We start from the raw sequence: 20,363 nt of genomic DNA, 5'->3' as shown, positions 1-20,363 counted from the left end.
TGTCTTTGCCTTGTGTATTTTTATGTACTATATTGATTACAAATAAGAGTTGTATCTGTTTTAACAAAGATGGTGGTATAGCAAAATGTATATTTCAGATTGAGTCTTGGTTTCACTCTTTAAAAAAGAAAAGCCACTTCATATTTTTTAAGTAATTCTTATTACAGGCAATGTTATAATAAAATAGTGAAAATTGCTCTGATATGGACACGGATCAAATATGTATAGAAAAGGTTGAAAGAGGGATTAAAAAAATTCTCCTTCCAAAAAAATTATCAGATCTTCCCCCATCCTCCTTCATTCCCCATCTTGTCATACACCACCCTCTTCTTCCTAAGATGGGAGTTCTGGTTCCCCAAAGGTAGTACCTTTTATAGTAGAAATGGCCATTTAATATATACCCTTCGTTTGTAGAATACTTACTATTTGCAGTGCACTGACACTTACATTTAAATCCAAAGATTTTTTTCAGAGTAATTTTCCATATGTATGTAACACTGTTGGCATATATGAGGTTCTTTTCATAAAGGTTTAAATTGTGAGCCCAGAATTCCTGAACAGGCCTCTAAATCTTGCCCATAAGATTGGATAGAATTAGCCAAGTTACTGCAACTTAAAAAATAATTAGTACTTTTTACTTCTACGTCCCAACAAGAAGGGCAATCAGTTTTAATGGTTACCAGAGGGGAGGTGGCTAGGAGTGTAGGTGAAATAGTTGAAGGGGACTAAGAGTACACTTACTGTGAAATGAGCACAAGGTGTTGAATAGAATTGTTGAATTGCTATATTGTACATCTGAAACCAATATACTACTGTATGTTAACTATAAAAAACAAAAGACAACAAGGTAATTGTCATCAAAGCCCATTCACAAAGTTAATGAGAAGAATACAGTCTGGTATTGGTGCCAAACTAATAGGATTAGGAATGGATGGAATTTAATTTTACAATGTGCATATTCAGATTATAAATTTAAATAGTCTGTTGTAGAAACAGATCTGTATTATAGGGTTTTTTCATACCCTTGCTTCCACATGTGCTTCAAATAGAAGAGTGGATTTTTAAAAATCTCATGACCCTAAATACGTGTTCTTCCATAGGACCAAGGAAATAACCTAACAAGGTCTTGACTTAAGTGCTCTGTTTGTGTCAAGCTTATTAATCATGTTGTCCAACATTCTATATCCTTACTGATTTTTTTTTTGTTCCATATCTACTATTGAGAAAGGCACGTGAAAATCTCCCCATTTGATTGTGGACTTGTCTGTTTTTTCCTTGTAATTTTGTTAATTTCGCTTTCCATATTTTAAGATAATGTTTTAGGTGCATGTGCAAATCTAGAATCGTTGTGTCTTTCTGGTTAATTGAATATTTTAACATTATGAAGTAACACTCTGTTTGCGTAGTGAAGATTTTTGCCTTAAAGTTTATGTTTTCTATCCTTAATATTGCTACAGTGGCTTTCTTTTGGTTAACACTTGCATGATGTAACTTTTCCCACCCCTTTACTTCCAGCCTTTGTGTAGCCTTTAGTTTTAGATGCATGTCTTTAAAAATCATATGGTTTGGGTTCAGGCTTTAGTCTAGTCCGATTATCTTTGAGTTTTACCTGAAATATTTAGTCCTTTTATATTTAATGTGATATTTTCTCATTCAAATAGTATCTTAGTTATGTGCTACCTGTTCGATGCACTTTTTTTCTCTTGCCTTTATGCCAGGGCTACTTCTGCTTCAGAGCATACAGTGATCTACAAGAGGCAGCTAAAAGGCTGAGGTAGACTTTTGGCAATCCAGTGGGGCCAAAAGAAAAAAAAGAATATCCTGTCAAAGATGAGGACTTGTGAAACTACTTCCCACTTATGGGTCTACAGAGAGCTGCCTCCTGAAAGTAAGGGTGAGCTTGAAATAATCTGGTCCTTACACAGATTGCCACCTTCCTACTTTTGGGGAACAACTGTATTATTCTAGTGGGGAGATAAATGATAGGTGATAGATATTAAAAGTTACAAAATACTGAGTAACAATTCAAGAATTTAAGAGAAAATATCACAAGGTTCTAGGACATAACTGTCAAAGAATTGTGTAGCACATGATTGTCACTGTTTAGAGAGGGGAGAAAATATTTCAGCGTGGGGTAATGAAAGAAAAGTATTTGCCTTACATTCTTTGGTACCCCCAAAAATATACCCAGTGCACCACACATAATGGTGTTTGATAAGTGATATGGTGATTTCATGAGCAACCTAATTTATAAACTCTCTTCTGGATGCACTGCTGTCAAGTTTTAGACTTGACAAGTTTTAGAGTTTTTAGACTTCTGAGAGGTTTATTTGTTTAATAACATTTTTGTTCCCAGATTTATAATTACTCTGTCATCTCAGCCCTGCGTTTCAGCTCCATGAAGATGGCTGGCCTCTTGCTTAACTCAATGCGGATTTAATAGCAGAGTTTTACCAAGACATGCTTTTAGTGATGTTGGTTTTGCTACGTTGAAATATGATTACCCAAAACTGTCTCATTAAAATATGTTGTAGAAGGCCCAGCTGGTCAATTCTGGCTGGATAAAGAAGATTCATTCAATAAACTCATATGGAATGTACTAACATAAAAATTATGTGAAAGAACTATAGTCATACAGAACACAAGATTAATTTCTTAGCTAGTTTTTAGCCTTACCTAGCATTCTTCCACACAAACCTACTTTTCTTAGAACAAATGCTGTCTTTTGTACATCTGGTGCCTGCCAAGTGTAGCATCACAGGTGCTTTGAGTTTTTTCAAATGATGGAAATCAGCTGTCCTAAGTGCACTGGGGTTTCTAAATCCTTGGTAAACATCAGAATCAATGGTAGAAATCATGGAAATATGTAGTTTCTAGTCCCAGGAGATTCTTATTTAGTAGGTCTAGAGCTGAGTTGTAGAATACTGCTTTGCTATTCAAATACCTATTTGTAAAATGCAGATTCTGATACAATAGGAGTGGGGAGGGCCTGAGATTCTGCATTTCTAATAGGTCCCCAGGTGATGCTGCAGTGGCTGTGGCTGCTGCATTGGGGAACACATTTCAAGTAGCAAGGTCTCTCACCCTAGGCTCTGTGTGGGAATGTGTGCTCCAAAGATTCTCACTAAAAACAACAGAATCAGATCACTTGCTATGATATAACACTTTATGTATGAACTGTCAATCCTTACATCAACCTTAGAACATAGGTGCCATTTATTATCTCCATTCTATAAGGAAACTGAGACCCAGAGAGATTAATAACTTACCCACGGCCATATGGCTAAGTATTCTGGTTCCAGAGTCCACACTCTTAACCCCCTATGCTAGTTTTTCTCAAACTTCAGGGTGCATCAGGGTCATCTGGACGGCTTGTTAGAGCACAGGTTGCACCACCTCAGAGTTTCTGATTCAGGTGTGAGGATTGGCATTTCTGACAAATTCTCACATGATGCTAACGCTGCTCAGGTCCCAAGGATCGCACTGAAAACCAACCCTCTTTGCCAGACCGATTCCAATTTTCCCAAGAATACATCTTGGAAACTGACATCCCTCATGCCCATCAGGCCTGTGTTTTCCAATTACTTGCTGAATATTTTTACCCAAATCTCTCCAGAAGATGCTCTGTACATTCTGATCTGTGTTCTCATATTGTCCCTTATCTAACATATCAGCCTTATTTTTTTTCCCTTTGTAAGTTCACTGAAACCAAGCTTGAGTCCACTTCATCTGAAAAACTTACCCTATGACCTCAGCACACCCACTGTTATCTGAACCTTTATTCTGGTTAGCTATTTAATACCCCCTGTAGAGCGCCTGCCTTGTGAACATTAGGCACTGGACTAGACAATCAGAATGCAAAGGGGAAGCTCAGACCTTCCCTTCCAAAGGCTCAGAAACTATTAGAGAAAGCTACATGTTGACATTACAGTTTGGTGAGTCCTAAGCAGAGATTTATACCAAGTGTTATAGTTGTACAGCAGAAGAATCCTCAACTCAAGATGGATCCTGCTGGCTCAACCAGAGCGTATTTTCCTCATGGACAATCACCAGATCTTACAGCACCCTTAGGTCTTAGCACTACACCTTTCACATGCTAAACACTCAGCAAAATTTTTATACATATTCATTGAAGACCTACAAATATTAGTCAACATTAGGCACTAGACATACAAAGATAACTAAAGGCCTAGCCCCTGCCCTTAAGGGGCTTTGATATTAAGTAGTAGGAAACAGAAATGAATAGATAAAATGCAATAATGTGTTGACGTTATGACAGGGTTAGGTTAAGACAGAGGCCCAGAGGACAGAGTTGTCTAAAAGAAACTCAGAAGGGTACTTCTGGGACAAAGGTGGCCAGCTGCTCCTAAGAAGGCTAACTGGGTGACATGAACATGCTTCAGTTCAAGCTCTGCTATTAAGCTTTACAGCCTGAAAAAACGATTTGGTCAGCATCCAGAGAAGGAATCTATTTCTCTTCTTTTATGGCTGTACCAGTAAATTAGCCAAGCTCAGAAACCCAGTATACTATATAAAGTCAGAATGGCAGTGCACTCGTTTGCAATGAGAAATTGCCTTTATGGGAACCCTAGGCTCCTGTGACCAGCATTATTTTTCTGTGAACTGAGGTGCTATTTCCAAGGGAGGGGGCTTCCAAGAGAATCACTAAAGACTAGACATGTCTGACTGAAGGGGAGGCTGGCATTTTGCTTCCTGTTGGATGGCTGCCTAGCCAGGAGTTGCCTAATTTGTCTCTATGCTACCTGAGCTCACAGAACAGGGAATTGAAAAGAACCAGCTAGATAGGACAGCACTGTGCCAGTGTACAGAAGACAGATCGGTCCCATATGTGCCCACCAGTCCTAGAGCTGCTTGTGAAGATGACAATGGGTCAGTGGTGACACTCTTTCATCACACTCTTTACATCCCATGATGTAGGGATCATCACAACAAGGCAAGTAGATGCCCAAGTATCAGAGTGATATGGTATCATTGTCACCAACTGGAGGTCCATTGGTCAAATGATAATGACGGCTAACATTTATTGGGTCCTTACCATGTTCCAGGTACTTTCTAAGCACTTTACATGCTATTCACTCATCTAAGCCTCACAACAACCCTACAGGATAGGCGCTACAGATCTCTCTTGACTTATGATAGGGTTACATCCCAACAAACCCACCGTAAGTTGAAAATATCGTAGGTTGAAAATGCATTTAACACACCTAACCCGTCAAACATCATTGCTTAGACTAGCCTACCTTAAACATGTATAAGTCTACATTTATATCAGCCTACAGCCGGGCAAATTACGTAACACAAGCCTATTTGATAACAAAATATTGGATATCTCTTGTGATTTACTGACTATTGTACTGAAAGTGAAAAACAGGATGGTTGAATGGGGACAGAAGGGTTGTAAGTATATTGATTGTTGATCCTCATGACTTTGTGGCTGACTGAGAGCTGTGGTTCCCTGCCACTGCCCAGCATCATGAGAGAGGACCATCCTGCATATGGCTAACCCAGGAAAAGATTCAAATTCAAAATTCTAGGTATGGTTTCTCCTGAAATCATATTGCTTTTATACCATTGTAAAATTGAAAAATCATAAGTTGAACCATCGTAAGTAGGGGACCTTCTGTACTTTATTATCCTCACCCTACATGTAAATAAATTGAGGCACAGAGAAGGTAAAGAATTTGCTCAAGATCATACAGCTATTAAGTGGCAGAACATTTGACCCCAGGCAGTTGGCTCCTGAGCCCACGCTCCTAATCTCTATTCCCCACCAGTCTCTCAAAAGAGATTGTTACTGCCTTGGAGTGTGCCTTGAAGAAAGCCTCTCATTAGGGGGCACGTCAGAGTCACCAACCTCATGGAGCCCACAAAGAGCAAGAACAGCACTTGAGACCAACTGTGTAGACTGCAATTGGGCCCAGTTAGAGACATTTGCCCTCTCCCTCCCCAGCCCCTGCTCATCCTAACACAAGGACCTGGCACGTGGAAGGAAGCCAGGATGAATGTAAATAGGAAAACAACAACTCATTCCCACTTCCCAAGACATCAGAGGTAGGGCTAGATCTAGGCTGCCAGGGCTGGGGGGTGGGGGGGGGGGTGGGAGGGGGGTGAGGAGGAGGAAGATTTGATTCCAGTTTGAAACTGACATTTAAAACGTGCTTAACACTAAATGTCAGAATAAAAATCTTAAATACCAAAATGAAACTGTTTTAGTAGCTGAAAGTGGCTAGCAAGTTTTGGACTGTGGCAACACATCCTCCGTGGAAAACGGGATTTCTCCACTGCACAGTTCAGAGGCAGTTATCGGCGGGGGGGGGGGTGGGTGTGGGGAACCATTTCATGGTTTTTGTCCTGAGACTTCACACTCAGCATGGGAACCATTCTCTCTCTTTTGAGGTGATTCATCCTATCCATGATTTGTTGAGCAGGCAGGGGGCATTCTTACTTACTAGCCTCATTTCCAAGTGTTTAGGAGAATAATGCTTCACTATAGTCTCCAGATTTAGACACATTATACAAACTAATAATACAAACTAACTGAACCAATGATAGATTAGGAAGGACTTCACTATGGGGATGACACTTGAGCTGAGTCTTGGTTAGTTAATCGGCTGGGACGGATCTCAAGGTTTGAGCTTGGAAACAGTTTGAGAAGTTTGGCCCTATAGCAGGACATTCTAAACCCAGATCATCTGAGGAAAGCCAAGATGGATACTTGAGCACCCCAGGGCTCTCAGGACTTAGTATGGCTTCCTCAGCCAAACTGTGACAAGACCTTTATAGCCATATAACTGATAACTTCTGCGATGTCACAAATAACTCCTGATTGCCCTAGTCACTGCATTTAAGTCTCTGCTCAACAAATTCAAAGTGATAAACTTACACAAAATAAGTTACAGTCCTAACACAACTTACATTTGGGCATGTTGCTAAAGAGAATTTTCCTCCTGATTCCCACACTAGTAATTGTGCTCTCTAGAGTATTGTTTTAGTTTTTCTTTTCCTCTTTTCTTGCTCTTGTTATAGTGCCTTTTATACTGCAGGCTTAGAGTAGATAAATTCACCAGAAAACAGGAGGAGGGGAAGTTGGTGCAGGAGTAAAGTTGCCTTGCCAAGAAGCCAAAGTTGTCTATATAAGGAGTCCGTCCTGTGAGCTTCTCAAGATAAGATTATAGGAAACGGGAACAAAATTTCAGACCGACAGAAAGTCCTTAGTAGAAGCTTACTCCAGGCCTTACTTTCATTCTACTTAAGGAATTTCACTGTATACTACCATCTGAAATAAAGTAAAAAAAAAAAAAAAAAAAAAAAAAAAAAAGTTAAAAAGAAGCAGGTAGTTAAAACCATTTAAAATTTACTTAAGAGGGGCGCCTGGGTGGCGCAGTCGGTTAAGCGTCCGACTTCAGCCAGGTCACGATCTCGCGGTCCGTGAGTTCGAGCCCCGCGTCAGGCTCTGGGCTGATGGCTCGGAGCCTGGAGCCTGCTTCCGATTCTGTGTCTCCCTCTCTCTCTGCCCCTCCCCCGTTCATGCTCTGTCTCTGTCTGTCCCAAAAATAAAAAAAATAAAAAAAATAAAAAAAAAAAAAAAAAAAAAAAAAAGTTAAAAAGAAGCAGGTAGTTAAAACCATTTAAAATTTACTTAAGAGGGGCGCCTGGGTGGCGCAGTCGGTTAAGCGTCCGACTTCAGCCAGGTCACGATCTCGCGCTCCGTGAGTTCGAGCCCCGCGTCAGGCTCTGGGCTGATGGCTCGGAGCCTGGAGCCTGCTTCCGATTCTGTGTCTCCCTCTCTCTCTGCCCCTCCCCCGTTCATGCTCTGTCTCTGTCTGTCCCAAAAATAAAAAAAATAAAAAAAAAAAAAAAAAAAAAAAAAAAAAAAAGTTAAAAAGAAGCAGGTAGTTAAAACCATTTAAAATTTACTTAAGAAACCCTAATGAAACCTCCTTCCTGATAATGATACTGGCTCCAGCTATGTTTCACCTCATCAGGACTGCCTAGTGTAATTCTTAACCCTGTCCTGTCTCAGAGCCTTTGTTCTTGCCACTTTCCCTACCTGGCAAGGTCTTCTCTGGACATCAGTATGGCTCATCCCTCCTGCTTTTGGTCTCTGCTCAAATGACTCCTGGTTACAGAGGCTTGCTGGACACCCTATCGAAAGAGCTACCCTAGGACACCTGGCTGGCTCAGAGCATGTGACTCTTGATCTCATGGTCCTGAGTTTGAGCCCCACGTTGAGTGTGGAGTTTATGAGAGAGAGAGAGAGAGAGAGAGAGAGACAGAGACAGAGAGAGGGCTACCCCTACCAAGGCCCACCCACCCAGAGTACTTCCAGTGCTCTTTATTTTTCCTTGCTTTTATATTTCTCTCCATAGCAGTTATCATCACCTGAGGGAGTGTTTTTAATTGGTTTGCCTGTCTTCTCCCATAACCTCCATGAGGAATGTCTGTTTGGTTTCCTGCAACAGCCTTACACAGCAACAATCCCTGACTAGTAGGGGGGTTTCAATAAAAATTAGTTGAATGAATGAGAGAATAAAGGATTATGATTTTCAAAGTTTTTTTTTAATTCCTCAACATTTATTTACACGCTAAAATAATGTTCATCTATAGGATTACTTGAAATATGCTCATGTAAATATTTGGACTAAAAATCATGAGATTTAAGTCGCTGCTCTGCCTTTAATTTCCTGTGTCCCCTGGTTAGACCATTTCTTGGGGCTTCTTCACCTTGTTCATCTGACATTCAATGGCTTGCAACCATGACTCTAAAGTCCAACAGAAAAATAGAGTCCTTATTTAAATATTCTTTGCGCACGTCACCTTTAGTTACATACGTACGGCGTAAAACAAGGTGCAACAAGGCACCTGATGGGGTTCAGGGCAAGCATCCACCACCTGCATGCAACTTGGCATGCAGATTATTTTGAGCTGAAGACAGTGTAGGCCCAAAGGCTCAGGAGCAGCTTTTTATAGAGTGCCCGGTCCAGGAAAACAGCCATCACCAGAGATAACTGCAGAAAGTATGCGCTAGGGGTAGTAAATTGGAGGGAGCTTGGCAGGGCATGTTCAATTCCTCTCTGTGTCCCATTGTCTCTGCGTGGCAAAGGCAGGTAAACATTTGTTTACCAAACATTTGCTCTTCCCATCTTCCTATGAATTGTCCTCCTGCCCTTTGACGCCCCAGACTCCACTCTCTCCTTAGTTCAGGATGGCATATGAGCCTCAGGTGTCCATCTTGGAGCCTCTCATGCCAATGTAAGGTGCCCATGTGGAAGAAATTAAACTTATTTTTCTCCTATTAATATACCAGCCAAAAGAACTTAAAAAGAGTAAAAATGTTTCCAAACATCTTAAGACTTTTTTTCAGCTACACTGGGACAACGGTTTAGACCAGGGGGAAATCAAGGTGATTTCAGGAATAACGTCTTAAGTCTCTTATGGACCAGGGTGTCTACGTCTGTTATGGAAAGACCCCATTTAATTAGAAAAGACCATGCACGTAACGTGATGTGCGTAGCGCCTCAGAAGGTCCGAAGTGCTCGGTGTGTTTGGTAACAATTATGATACTTAAAGAATCTCTGAGCTGGGAAGAATTTAGAGTTCACCCTGGTGTATCTATCACTCCTCTACCAAGTATTTAGAGAGAAGTCTCGTTTCCTGAATGAAGATTACTAGTCACACAATCGCGCAGAATGCAGTTCTGTGTGGGTACAAATAAAGACTAACAAGGCTCAAGTCTTAACCAGTACGTTCTACTGCCTCCTTGGATAAAGGACAATCGACGCGGAGAAGCAAAGGGACAAATCGCTGCCCGCTCCTCGCCTCTCCTTAGATTCCCCCCGCCCCAGGTAGGGCGCTCCATGCTAACGCCCTTGGGAACTCTCTCCGCCCCCCTCTCCTCGGCCCCTCGTTCCCGTCATCCTCTGGGCTCTCCCCTTCCTCTGGCCGAAATCCCGCGTGGGCTCTTCTCGGCGCTGGTCGCTAGGTGATTCCCGAGGGCGCTCAGAAGTCTCGCGAGGGTAGTCCCGTTGCTCAGGAAACGGAGGGCCTCGCCTCTCGGTGAAGGGCGTGGCTGGAGCTGTTGAACTACCCCCGCGTTCCTTCCAGACGCTGGACCCTAGGTGTCTCGGGCCGAACGGCTGCGCCCCGCAGGGACGGGACGACTGGCCTGGGCGGAGGACTCGGGGCGGGGGCGAGGGCCCGGCCGAGGCGGCCCCGAAGGAAGAGACTTCGCAGACGGGCCGCCCCCTGCGGGAAGTGAGCGCGCGTGGAAAGACCGCGCGTCCCAGAAAATGAGCTCCTCCCCACACTGCCTGGTCCAGAAGTGAGCGTGGGAGGCACACCTTGCAGACACAACTTGGGGCTTAAAAGTCCTTCCCACTGAGAAAGTCACCGTGCCTGTCCGCAGACCCGCCCTGCGTGGCTGGGCGTGGAAACGCCTGCTTTTGCCTCGTCTGTTTCAGCCGTGGAAGACACACAGGAAGCGCCCATTAGATAATCTGTGTGTGTGTGTGTGTGTGTGTGTGTGTGTGTGTGTGTGTGTGTGTGTGTGTGTGTGGCTTTCCTGAAATTCAGGTTTCACTGCTCAGGTCAGCACGTTGGTGTGCCTCCTATGTTCATGTTAGGAAATAGAGCCAGGATTTATGCCACGTTTTCCAAATGTGGAATTGTGACGATCCCCCCCAGGCTGAAACTTCAGTCTCTTAATACTGAAGGTGTCATCTCTATTGCATGAGTTATTTGCTCTCTGTAGAGAGGAGCATAAACCAATAGATTCGAAATTGGTAAATAAATTCCTTTGGTCTCTCAAAAATAATAGGGTCTTGGCAAGGAATTTGGTATTCCGTTGTTTTAACCACTTGGGAGGATGTTTGCATGGAAGGAGTAGTGGTCACCGCCAATACAACCTTCGGATAGCTATTGAGATTTAAGTAAGAATAACTGACTATTAGAACAGAGACAGTATCTTACAGAATAGTAACCAAAATCTAAGGAGAAAAGTCTGTTGTAGTCCTTTGAACTTTTGGTCAATTGAAAACTAAAGCAGAAAAAAAGATTTTTTTTAAGCTATGCTGTTAGATATCATTGCCTGAGTAACTATAATTTTCCTTTGACCCATGATCTTTTTATTTTTTTTTTATTTTTACTTTATTTATTTATTTATTTTTGATCCATGATCTTTTTAAATGCCTCAGGATCATTCTGAACTTACTATGCTGTGTGGTATTGGGAATACAGGATGTGAATGATTTGGCTGTGTAGCCTGGAAATTTCTTTTTCCAATACATTATTTACTTGATTAGCCTTTCCTTGTGATTTTTGCCTCTTTTTCATGGAAATGGAAAATGTCTTCAGTTTTTTGAAATTGAATGTCTAATTAGCTGAGTCCTAATATAGCTTTTAGAGAAGCCTGTTGTCACTGTTAATAAAATTGACTAAAAGGTTGGGGTACTCATTTAATGTAATAAACACCTTCAACTTAAGCAGAAAACTGTCAAATAAGTTCCCTAGAAATTGTTTTACAGCCTACCTACATGATAAAAGAAATTTCAAGCCAGATATTGCCAGAAATGTCAGAAGATTCAGAAAAGGAAGACTATTCAGACAGAACGATCAGTGATGAAGACCAATCAGTATGTTTTTCTCAACTTCATTCCACTTAATTTCAGATAAACCGTATGTTATAAAATATAAATTTCCCGGTAAAAATATTACAAAATCAGTTGGATGTGAAAATCAATTCGATGTTTAAATCACTTGTCACTGAAGTTGGAAAATAATTTGAAAGCCAAGATATTGCTGTGTGCAGTATGCCCTGTCTAGAAAGAGAACCCGGATTGGTATTGTTTTTTGAGAAATTATTTTGGCTAAGATTCTTCTCAGTTTTACTTAAAAGTGTGTATTAAATCATTACTAAGGTTTTATTTTTATAATTCTTCTTCACTTACGTGTTTTCTGTGTTACATCATAATATGTATCATAATACTGCAGCCTCCTATGTTCTAAATCTACTGTTTGTCACCACAATAGGTTTAATGTGGCTCTGATGTAACAAAGGGACACGGAGGAAGAAAAAGGGAAAAACAAAGCACAGTATTTCAAAAGAGTTTGCCTGGTTCTAGTACATATTTCTGAGAGATTTCCTTCACATTTTAGTAAAATATAAATTACCATGTATCTAAGTTAAGGTCCCAAAATAAGCTCCCTATTAGCCCTCTAAGTCTATGGCTTTTTGTGCTTCTTTTCTTTTAATTTTATTCATAGCTTAAATTGGGTTGCCAACTTTACCAAGAATCTTTAAACTTTATTCCCTCCCTGCAATCATTAATCTGACCTTACCCGATGAAAGGAGGATGAAAGATAAAGGCTTGAAGGTTTGAGGATATTTGAAGTGTTTGGCACTTTGAGACTGGTAGTCCCTAATAATCCTTTAATTTTTCTCATTTATTAAAGATTAAAAAGAGGCACTCAATTCTCACTACTAAAATAGATGTAAAAAATTTCTGGATTTGGAAGCTGTTGGTTTTTAAAAGAATATTTTAAAAATCTTTTTTTTTAGGATGAGGATAACTTCATGAAATTTGTAAGCGAAGATATCCACCAGTGTGCGCTTTTAACAGGTTTGAACTTATCCATATTTTCTTCCTTCCCTTTATGATAAAACCTTGAGTGAATAAATAGCAAATGAAAAATTCACTCAAGGTCCATGAAAAATAAGAAAATTAAGAAACTAGAAAAAAAGATAGAATAATATAGGAATGTATTCTGATACTGGATAAGGAGAGAAAATGTATCCACTCTTATAAGAATTTTTTAGAGCTCAAACTGTAAAGGTTTTAGGTAAACCTGATATTGAATGAAACTACATAAAAGTGGTCATTACTTTATGAAGGACTACACTTAGCATAAAGATTTACATAGGCATTTCTTTAAATAATTAGCTCTTAAATTTACAGTATGACTCGAGTTACAGTACACAGTGTTTTTAAAGTACATTTTTATTTTTTTTAATGTTTATTTTTGAGACAGAGGGAGACAGAGCGTGAGTGGGGGAGGGGCAGAGAGAGAGGGAGACACGGAATCTGAAACAGGCTCCAGGTTCTGAGCTGTCAGCACAGAACCTGATGTGGGGCTCAAACCCACGAACCGTGAGATCATGACCTGAGCCGAAGTCAGTCGCTTAACTGACTGAGCCACCCAGGTGCCCTACAATACATCTTTTTTAATTTATTTTATTTATTTATTTTTTAACGTTTTTATTTATTTTTGAGACAGAGAGAGACAGAGCATGAACGGGGGAGGGTCAGAGAGAGGGAGACACAGAATCTGAAACAGGCACCAGGCTCTGAGCTGTCAGCACAGAGCCCGACGCGGGGCTCGAACTCACAGACCGTGAGATGAGATCATGACCTGAGCTGAAGTCGGCCGCTTAAGCGACTGAGCCACCCAGGTGCCCCAATACATCTTTTTTTAAATGAAGTATGCTTGTACAGAGTTTTTTTTAATAAAGCCATTCACTTGCAAAAGTACATATATGTGGAATCTTTGTGTATACTTGATTTTTAAAAATGTATACATTTAGAGTTTTAAAATACTAAAATATTTCTTCTAAATATCCACATATCTATCACAGATGATCTGAAATTGAAGATAAGGCCTTAATTCTTTTCTTTTTTCTTTTCTCTCTCTCTCTCTCTCTATCATCGTAAAAGTCTTTCGAGATATCTACTATTCTCAGTTTGATATGTATCCCTCTAGACCTTTTTCTTTGCACTTACATCTCTATGCCCATACTCATAAAATACTTGTAGTACTAGTTTATGGACATCTTGCCACCCTTTTTTGCTTTTTAAAATTTTGCCAGTCTGTTGGAAAAAAGGAGGTAACTCACTGTTTTAACCAGTGTCATCTTTATTGCTGAAGAAACTGAGAATTATTCCATATGCTTGTCTATTTATGTTTCCTCTTATAATGAATTCCCTGTTATAGTAATCCTTTGTTAATGTTGCTTCCATGATTTAGAATTATTTTGATGTTAAGTTTATCATTATTCATTTGTGGCTGTTTATTTTTAAATCTGTTTAAGCTACAGAGGCCTTCCCTACCCCAAGGTCATCATTATAATCATATAAGTTTTCTCTAAATACTTTGAATTTTGTATTTAATTTCTCTATAATTTACACTCATGAGCAGTATGAGATTGATCTAATTTTATTTCCTAGTTCATAGCTACCTTGCCATTTTTGAGTCATACTGTAAATTAGACAAAATGTGGTCTCTTCACATAATGAAAAACTAGATGCTTAATAACTGTTGAAAAAATGGATCTAAATAACAATCCGGAGAAGTAGCAGGGAATATTATTATTCCTTATTTACATATAGTAAAATTTATGTTCAGAGGGGCTGCATTAGCCAAGAAAAATCATATAGAAACAAAGTGATGGAATAGAACTCAGTTGGTCTGACATCTAGTCCAGCTTGATATATCTGTTATTGTACAAAAATAGCCCAAAACTAAATCTAGGTAAAAAGCCACATTTTAGAGGTGGAAGAGCAAGAGGAGTCAGACAAATGGAAAACGAAATATGTGAAAGGGAGAAAACAGGAAAGTATAGCATCATAAAAGACAAGGTACATGAGGGGTGATTATCCACATCAAATTGATGCCCCACAGTTATCCCATTGAAAGAGACAGGGCCTCTGCGCTGCCTACTTGTGTTGTATTCTTTGTGAATTATGTGCTTGGGGTTGTGTCACACAGTGACCCTAGAATGAGCACTGAGAAAAATTTGTGACAGAGTTCACTAGCAACCCTTGAGAATATTCTTCTAGTAGGCGGTGAGGAATTATGATCGTGGACAAATCGTTGCCTCAGTGTGATTAAGTTTAAGAAGACTCAGCAGTAAACAGTTTGCTAGAATAACTGCGAGAAATAAATGTTTTTGGAGTAGCACGGAATTTAGCATAATAGTATCTGAGGTCAAAAACTACTTTTTAGCTATGTAAAGATCAATTGTTACAAAATTTCAATAGTAATTTTTATTTGTTTATTTATTTTGTATTTTTTAGAGAGAGAGGGAACAAGGGATGGGCAGAGGGAGAGGGATAGAATCTTAAGCATAGGCCGACTCAGGTCTCCCATCTCACAACCATGCGATCATGACCTGAGCCAAAATCATGCGTTGGAAGCTTAACCGACTGAGCCACCCAGGTGCCCCAGTAATTTTATTTTTTAAGTGCCATGAATTATAATATCCACAAATATTTATAAATTAATGGTATTGGAAGGGAAAAAGGAATGTATTAAAAAATTATAGAAATTGGGGTTTTGCTTCTTATCACTCATGATTGTGTTGAATCATTTTTCAGCTAACTCTGTTGGTGACCCATTTTTCCCCCGGACTACCCAGATACTGTTGGAATATCAACTAGGGAGATGGGTGCCACGTCTTCGTGAACCACGAGATTTGTATGGTGTTTCTTCTTCTGGTCCGCTGAGTCCAACACGGTGGCCGTACCACTGTGAGGTCATTGATGAAAAAGTCCAGCATATTGGTATGTTCCTAGATGTTTTTGGAATTCAAATATTAGCAAACTTACTTTGCCAAACTTAATGAGGAGACTCATGGTGTTAGAACAGTGCGTTCCAACAGGAATATAACATAAGCTGTATGTATCATTTAAAATTTTCTAGTGGCCACATTTTAAAAAAGGAAAAAGGGGCCCCTGGGTGGCTCAGTTGGTTGAGTGTCCGACTTCAGCTCAAGTCATGATCTCATGTCTCATGGGTTCGAGCCCTACATCGGGCTCTGTGCTGACAGCTTGGAGCATGAGCCTGCTTCAGATTCTGTGTTCCCTCTTTCTCTCTCTGTGCCTTCTCCACTCGTACTCTGTCTCTCAAAAATAAACATAAAAAATATTTTTTTAAGGAAAATAAATAAGTGAAATTGATTTCAAAAATATATTTAATTTAGGGGTGCCTCGGTGGCTCAGTCGATTAAGTGTCCAACTTCGGCTCAGGTCATGACCTCAGAGTCCATGAGTTCCAGCCCCACATCTGGCTCTGTGTTGACAGCTCAGAGCCTGGAGCTGCTTCAGATTCTGTGTCTCCCTCTCTCTTTGCCCCTCCCCTCTTGAGTGCTTTCTCTCTTTCAAAATTAACATTAAAAAAATTGTTTTAATATATATTTTATTTAAGCCAAATATATCCAAAATATCTTGCATTCTTTTTTTTTCATATGAAATCTTCAAACTCTGGTGTGCATTTGCACTTCATTTCAGTTTTAAGCTACATGTGCTTAAAGAGGAACTTAAAACGTGCCAGAGTTTTGTAATTCTCAACAATTCCAAATAGCATGACGGTTCCAGTCACATTCAAACTCTTATGTAGAGTGAGGTTGCAGACAGAGGGTATGCCAGATGGCTGTGTAATCTTGCTCTTTTTTTCTCCCTACCTCTTTCTCCTTCCCCTCCTGCCCTACCACCACACTGAGTATCTTCCTTCTCCTGTGTGTCTTTATCCTCTTCACCTTCTGCCTTTCTCCCTTTCGCCATTGCCCTTCCTTTCTTATTTTCTATCTTTGTGCCCCTTTGTCGTTTTTCTCTCCTCTCCCACTTTCTGCTTCTTTCCTTCAATGTATGTTTTATGGACATGAAGTGTGCATATTTCAGTGAATATTTTTATGTTTCTGTATGTGTGCATTCTCAAATTTAGTTTTCATTCAGTGGTTTACAGCCTTATCTTCCCAATTCTCACACACAAATGATAGAAACATTCCTATTAGCACTTCCTCATTGCCACTGTTTTCCACTTTGTGTTATTTATAGCATATTATAATGCTATAATAATATTGCCATGTAGAGATAGTATTAGACATTCACTGGTGAGTAAAATTAAAAACCATCTATACTTACTATAATTATCTACACTTACTTAAATTAGATGCTACTTACACATTCTTATAAACTAACTTTTCTCTTTATATTATTTGATGGAGAAAGGGTAAAGGAGAAGTCTGTCTCCCCCTCTCTGATTGACTCTCTCTCCCTCCCTCCCTCCCATCCTCCCTCTTTCTCTTCATCTCTCTCTCTCTCTCTCTCTCTCTCTCTCTCTCTCTCTCTCTCTGTGTGTGTGTGTGTGTATATATATTTACATATATATGTATATGTATGTATGTGTATGTATATATATATATGTATATATATGTATGTATATATGTATACACACACACACACACACACACACACAGGCTTCAGATGACTTCTAAGTCAAAAGTTCCAGCTGAGTGTTTATGCCCCTGTGGTCATATGGTCAAGCCAGGCTGTCTGATTCTGACAAATGAAAACCACCAGTAGATAAACTGCCCATGGTGGGTACCAGGGGAGTTTCAGACTTTAAATAGCACATTATAAATCTTAACTGTCCTTATCTTGGCCAACTGTGAAAGCTAGATATCCATACTTCCCCGGATATAAAAATAGAGCTTTTCTGCTTTAGCTATAAATGAACTCTGTCCTACACAACTATATATCTTAAAAGTCTTTCCACATCAGCTCACATATATCAATCTTTTTTTATATAAATTGATTTATTAGATTTAATTGGATAAACAATATTTTCTGTAACTGCTACCTTATTAATGAATTTTAGATGTTTCTAGTCTTTGGCTCTGACAAACAGAACTACATGAACATTCTTTTATATGTGTCCTATTGTGTGTGTGTGTGTGTGTGTGTGTGTGTGTGTGTAGTGTTGGAAGTAAATGCCTAGATTTCTGGTTAAAATAATATGGCCAAATTGCCCTCCAAGAGGAGCTGTAACAATTTATAGTCATACAAACAATTTATATGAGCATGGTTGGGGTCTTCAAGATTACCTTCAGGTTCAATGATTATAGAAGGACTCCTAGAACTCAAAAAACTGCCACACTCATGGTTATGGTTTATTACATTGAAATGATACAGATTAAAATCAGCAAAGGTTAAAAAAATCACAAAGGTAAAAGGTACATAGACTAGAGTCCAGGATAGATCAGGCACAAGCTCCAGTTGTCCCCTTCTAATGGTGTCTTTTGTACAGTGTTTAATACTCCCAGCCATGTGGGATAACACATGAAGTATTGCCATTCAGGAAAGCTCATCCAAGCTTTGGTATCCAGGATTTCTATGAGGGGCTGGTCACGTCTCCATGGAGTATATATATGGTTGGCCTTAGTTACTCAGTCTCTAACCTCTCCTGTTAAAACTGATAGCATATGGTACAAGTCCCTCTACCATGAGTCACATTAGTGTAAATTATCTGGTGTGACCCAAAGCCCCAAGTAGACGATAGACTCTTATCAAGCAGGCTAGTCCAAAGTCTGAGAGGTTATCTTCTAGGAGTTTTACAAGGGTCTAACTTTTCTTTGGTATGTGCAGAGTTTGGACAACCCAGGCCTTCTGAGTTAATCCTTCATTACACCGTAAGAAGGCCTGTTTTTCCATATACCCATAAACACTGTTTAGTTCCCTGATTTTCAACAATCTGGTGTTGTTTGCTTTATATATGTTATGTTTTAATTTATATTCTTTCTTTATTAGTGACATGGAATATCTTTACATATATTTATTGGCTATTTTAGTTTTTATATTTATTTTTTTGTGATAAGAGCACGTAGCATGAGGTCTACCCTCAGCATATTTTTAAATGTGCAATACTGTATTGTTAACTATAGGCACAATGTTATTATAAATCTTACTCATCCAGTATTATTGAAGCTTTAAATATGTTGATTAGTAGCTCCCCATTTTTCCCTCCTGCTGGCTCCCAGCAACCACCATTCCACTTTCGGAGTTTGACTATTTTAGATAATTTATGTAAGTGGAATCATGTAGTATTTGTCCTTCTGTGACTTCATTTAGCATAATGTGTCAAGGTTTATCCATGTTGTTGCATATTGAAGGATTTCATTTTTTAAGACTGAATACTGTTTCTGTGTGTGTGTGTGTGTGTGTGTGTGTGTGTGTGCGCATGTGTGTGTAGCACATTCACTTTGTATCATTTGTCCATCAATGGACATTCAGATTGTTCACACATTTTCACTAATGTGAATAGTACTGCAATGAATAGGAGAGTGCTAATGTCTCTTCAAGATCCTAATTTCAGTTCTTTTGGGTAAAGACCCAGTGGTTGGACTGCTGGATCATGTGGTAGTTCTGTTTTTAACTTTGGAATTTCTATACTGTTCTACACAGTGTTTGCAGCATTTTTTATTCCCACCAACAGCGTACAGGGATTCCAGTTTCTCCACTTCCTTGCCAAAACTTTTTTTTTTTTTATAATACCCATCATAATAGGTGTGAAATGATACCTCACTGTGGCTTTGATTTTTCATTTCCCTGAGGATCAGTTAACAATGCAATCCCTATCAAAATCCCAATGGCATTTTCATAGAAATAGAAAACAACTCTAGGGGTGCCTGGGTGGCCCAGGTGATTAAGCATCCGACTCTTGATCTCAGCTCAGGTCTTGATCATAGGGTTGTGAGTTCAAGCCCCATGTTGGGCTCTGTGCTAGGTGTGAAGCCTACTTTAAAAAACTAAAATATAAAAGGAAGGAAGGAAGGGAGGAAGGAAGAAAACTGAATGGGAAAGGGAAGGGAAGTGAAGGGGGAAGGGAAGAACTCTAAAAGTCAGATGGAATCACAAAAGACCAGATAGCCAAATCAGTCTTCAGAAAGAAGAACAAAGCTGGAGACATCACACTTTTGATTTCAAAATGTATTACAAAGCTAGAGTAATCAAAAAAGGACAGCACTGGCATAAAGAGAGACCTAGAGGCCACTGAAACAGAATAGAGAGCCCAGAAATAATTCCATGCATATACAGTCAATGGATCTTTGAAAAGAGTACCAAGAATATACAATGGGAAAAGGATAGCTCTTCAACAAATGTTGAGAAAATTGGATAGCCACATGAAAAAGAATGAAGTCGACCCTTAACATCTTACAGTATACAAAAAAAAAAAAAAACCCTCACAATTTATTATGGATTAAAGACTTAAACATAAGACCTGAAACTGTAAAACTCTGTGTGGCAAAGGGAACAATCAAAACTGAAAAAACAACCTATGGAACAGGAAAATATTTGCAAACCCTATGTATGATAAAGGGTTAATCTCTAAAATACATAAGGAATTGGGGCGCCTGGGTGGCTCAATCGGTTAAGCGACTGACTTCGGCTCAGGTCATGATCTCACAGCTCGTGAGTTTGAGCCCCGCGTCGGACTCTGTGCTGACAGCTCAGAGCCTGGAGCCTGCTTCGGATTCTGTGTCTCTCTATCTCTCTGCCCCTAACCCACTTGCA

General features: G+C 39.6%; 1 protein-coding gene across 10 annotated transcripts in view; it reads left to right on the top strand.

Annotated features, from left to right (window-relative positions):
* The first annotated feature begins 9,993 nt into the window (after positions 1-9,993).
* The window catches only part of AGBL3 (AGBL carboxypeptidase 3), a 73,020-nt gene continuing 62,650 nt past the window's right edge, over positions 9,994-20,363 (top strand). For 3 of the 10 annotated variants that reach the window (XM_058724200.1, XM_058724205.1, XM_058724197.1), the window contains exons 1-5: positions 9,994-10,342; positions 11,544-11,651; positions 12,578-12,638; positions 13,731-13,760; positions 15,390-15,575. In XM_058724200.1, coding sequence (XP_058580183.1) covers positions 11,553-11,651; positions 12,578-12,638; positions 13,731-13,760; positions 15,390-15,575 — 376 coding nt within the window. In that variant the 5' untranslated portion in view covers positions 9,994-10,342; positions 11,544-11,552. Of the gene's footprint in view, positions 10,343-10,548; positions 10,608-11,529; positions 11,652-12,577; positions 12,639-13,730; positions 13,761-15,389; positions 15,576-20,363 lie in introns of those variants that run through there. The other 7 variants (XM_058724203.1, XM_058724202.1, XM_058724206.1 and 4 more) reach the window with 5 other exon arrangements.

This window comes from Neofelis nebulosa, chromosome 4 (genome assembly GCF_028018385.1).
Source record: "Neofelis nebulosa isolate mNeoNeb1 chromosome 4, mNeoNeb1.pri, whole genome shotgun sequence".
Taxonomy (NCBI): Eukaryota; Metazoa; Chordata; class Mammalia; order Carnivora; family Felidae; genus Neofelis; species Neofelis nebulosa.
This window is presented reverse-complemented; position numbering and strand designations above follow the sequence as displayed.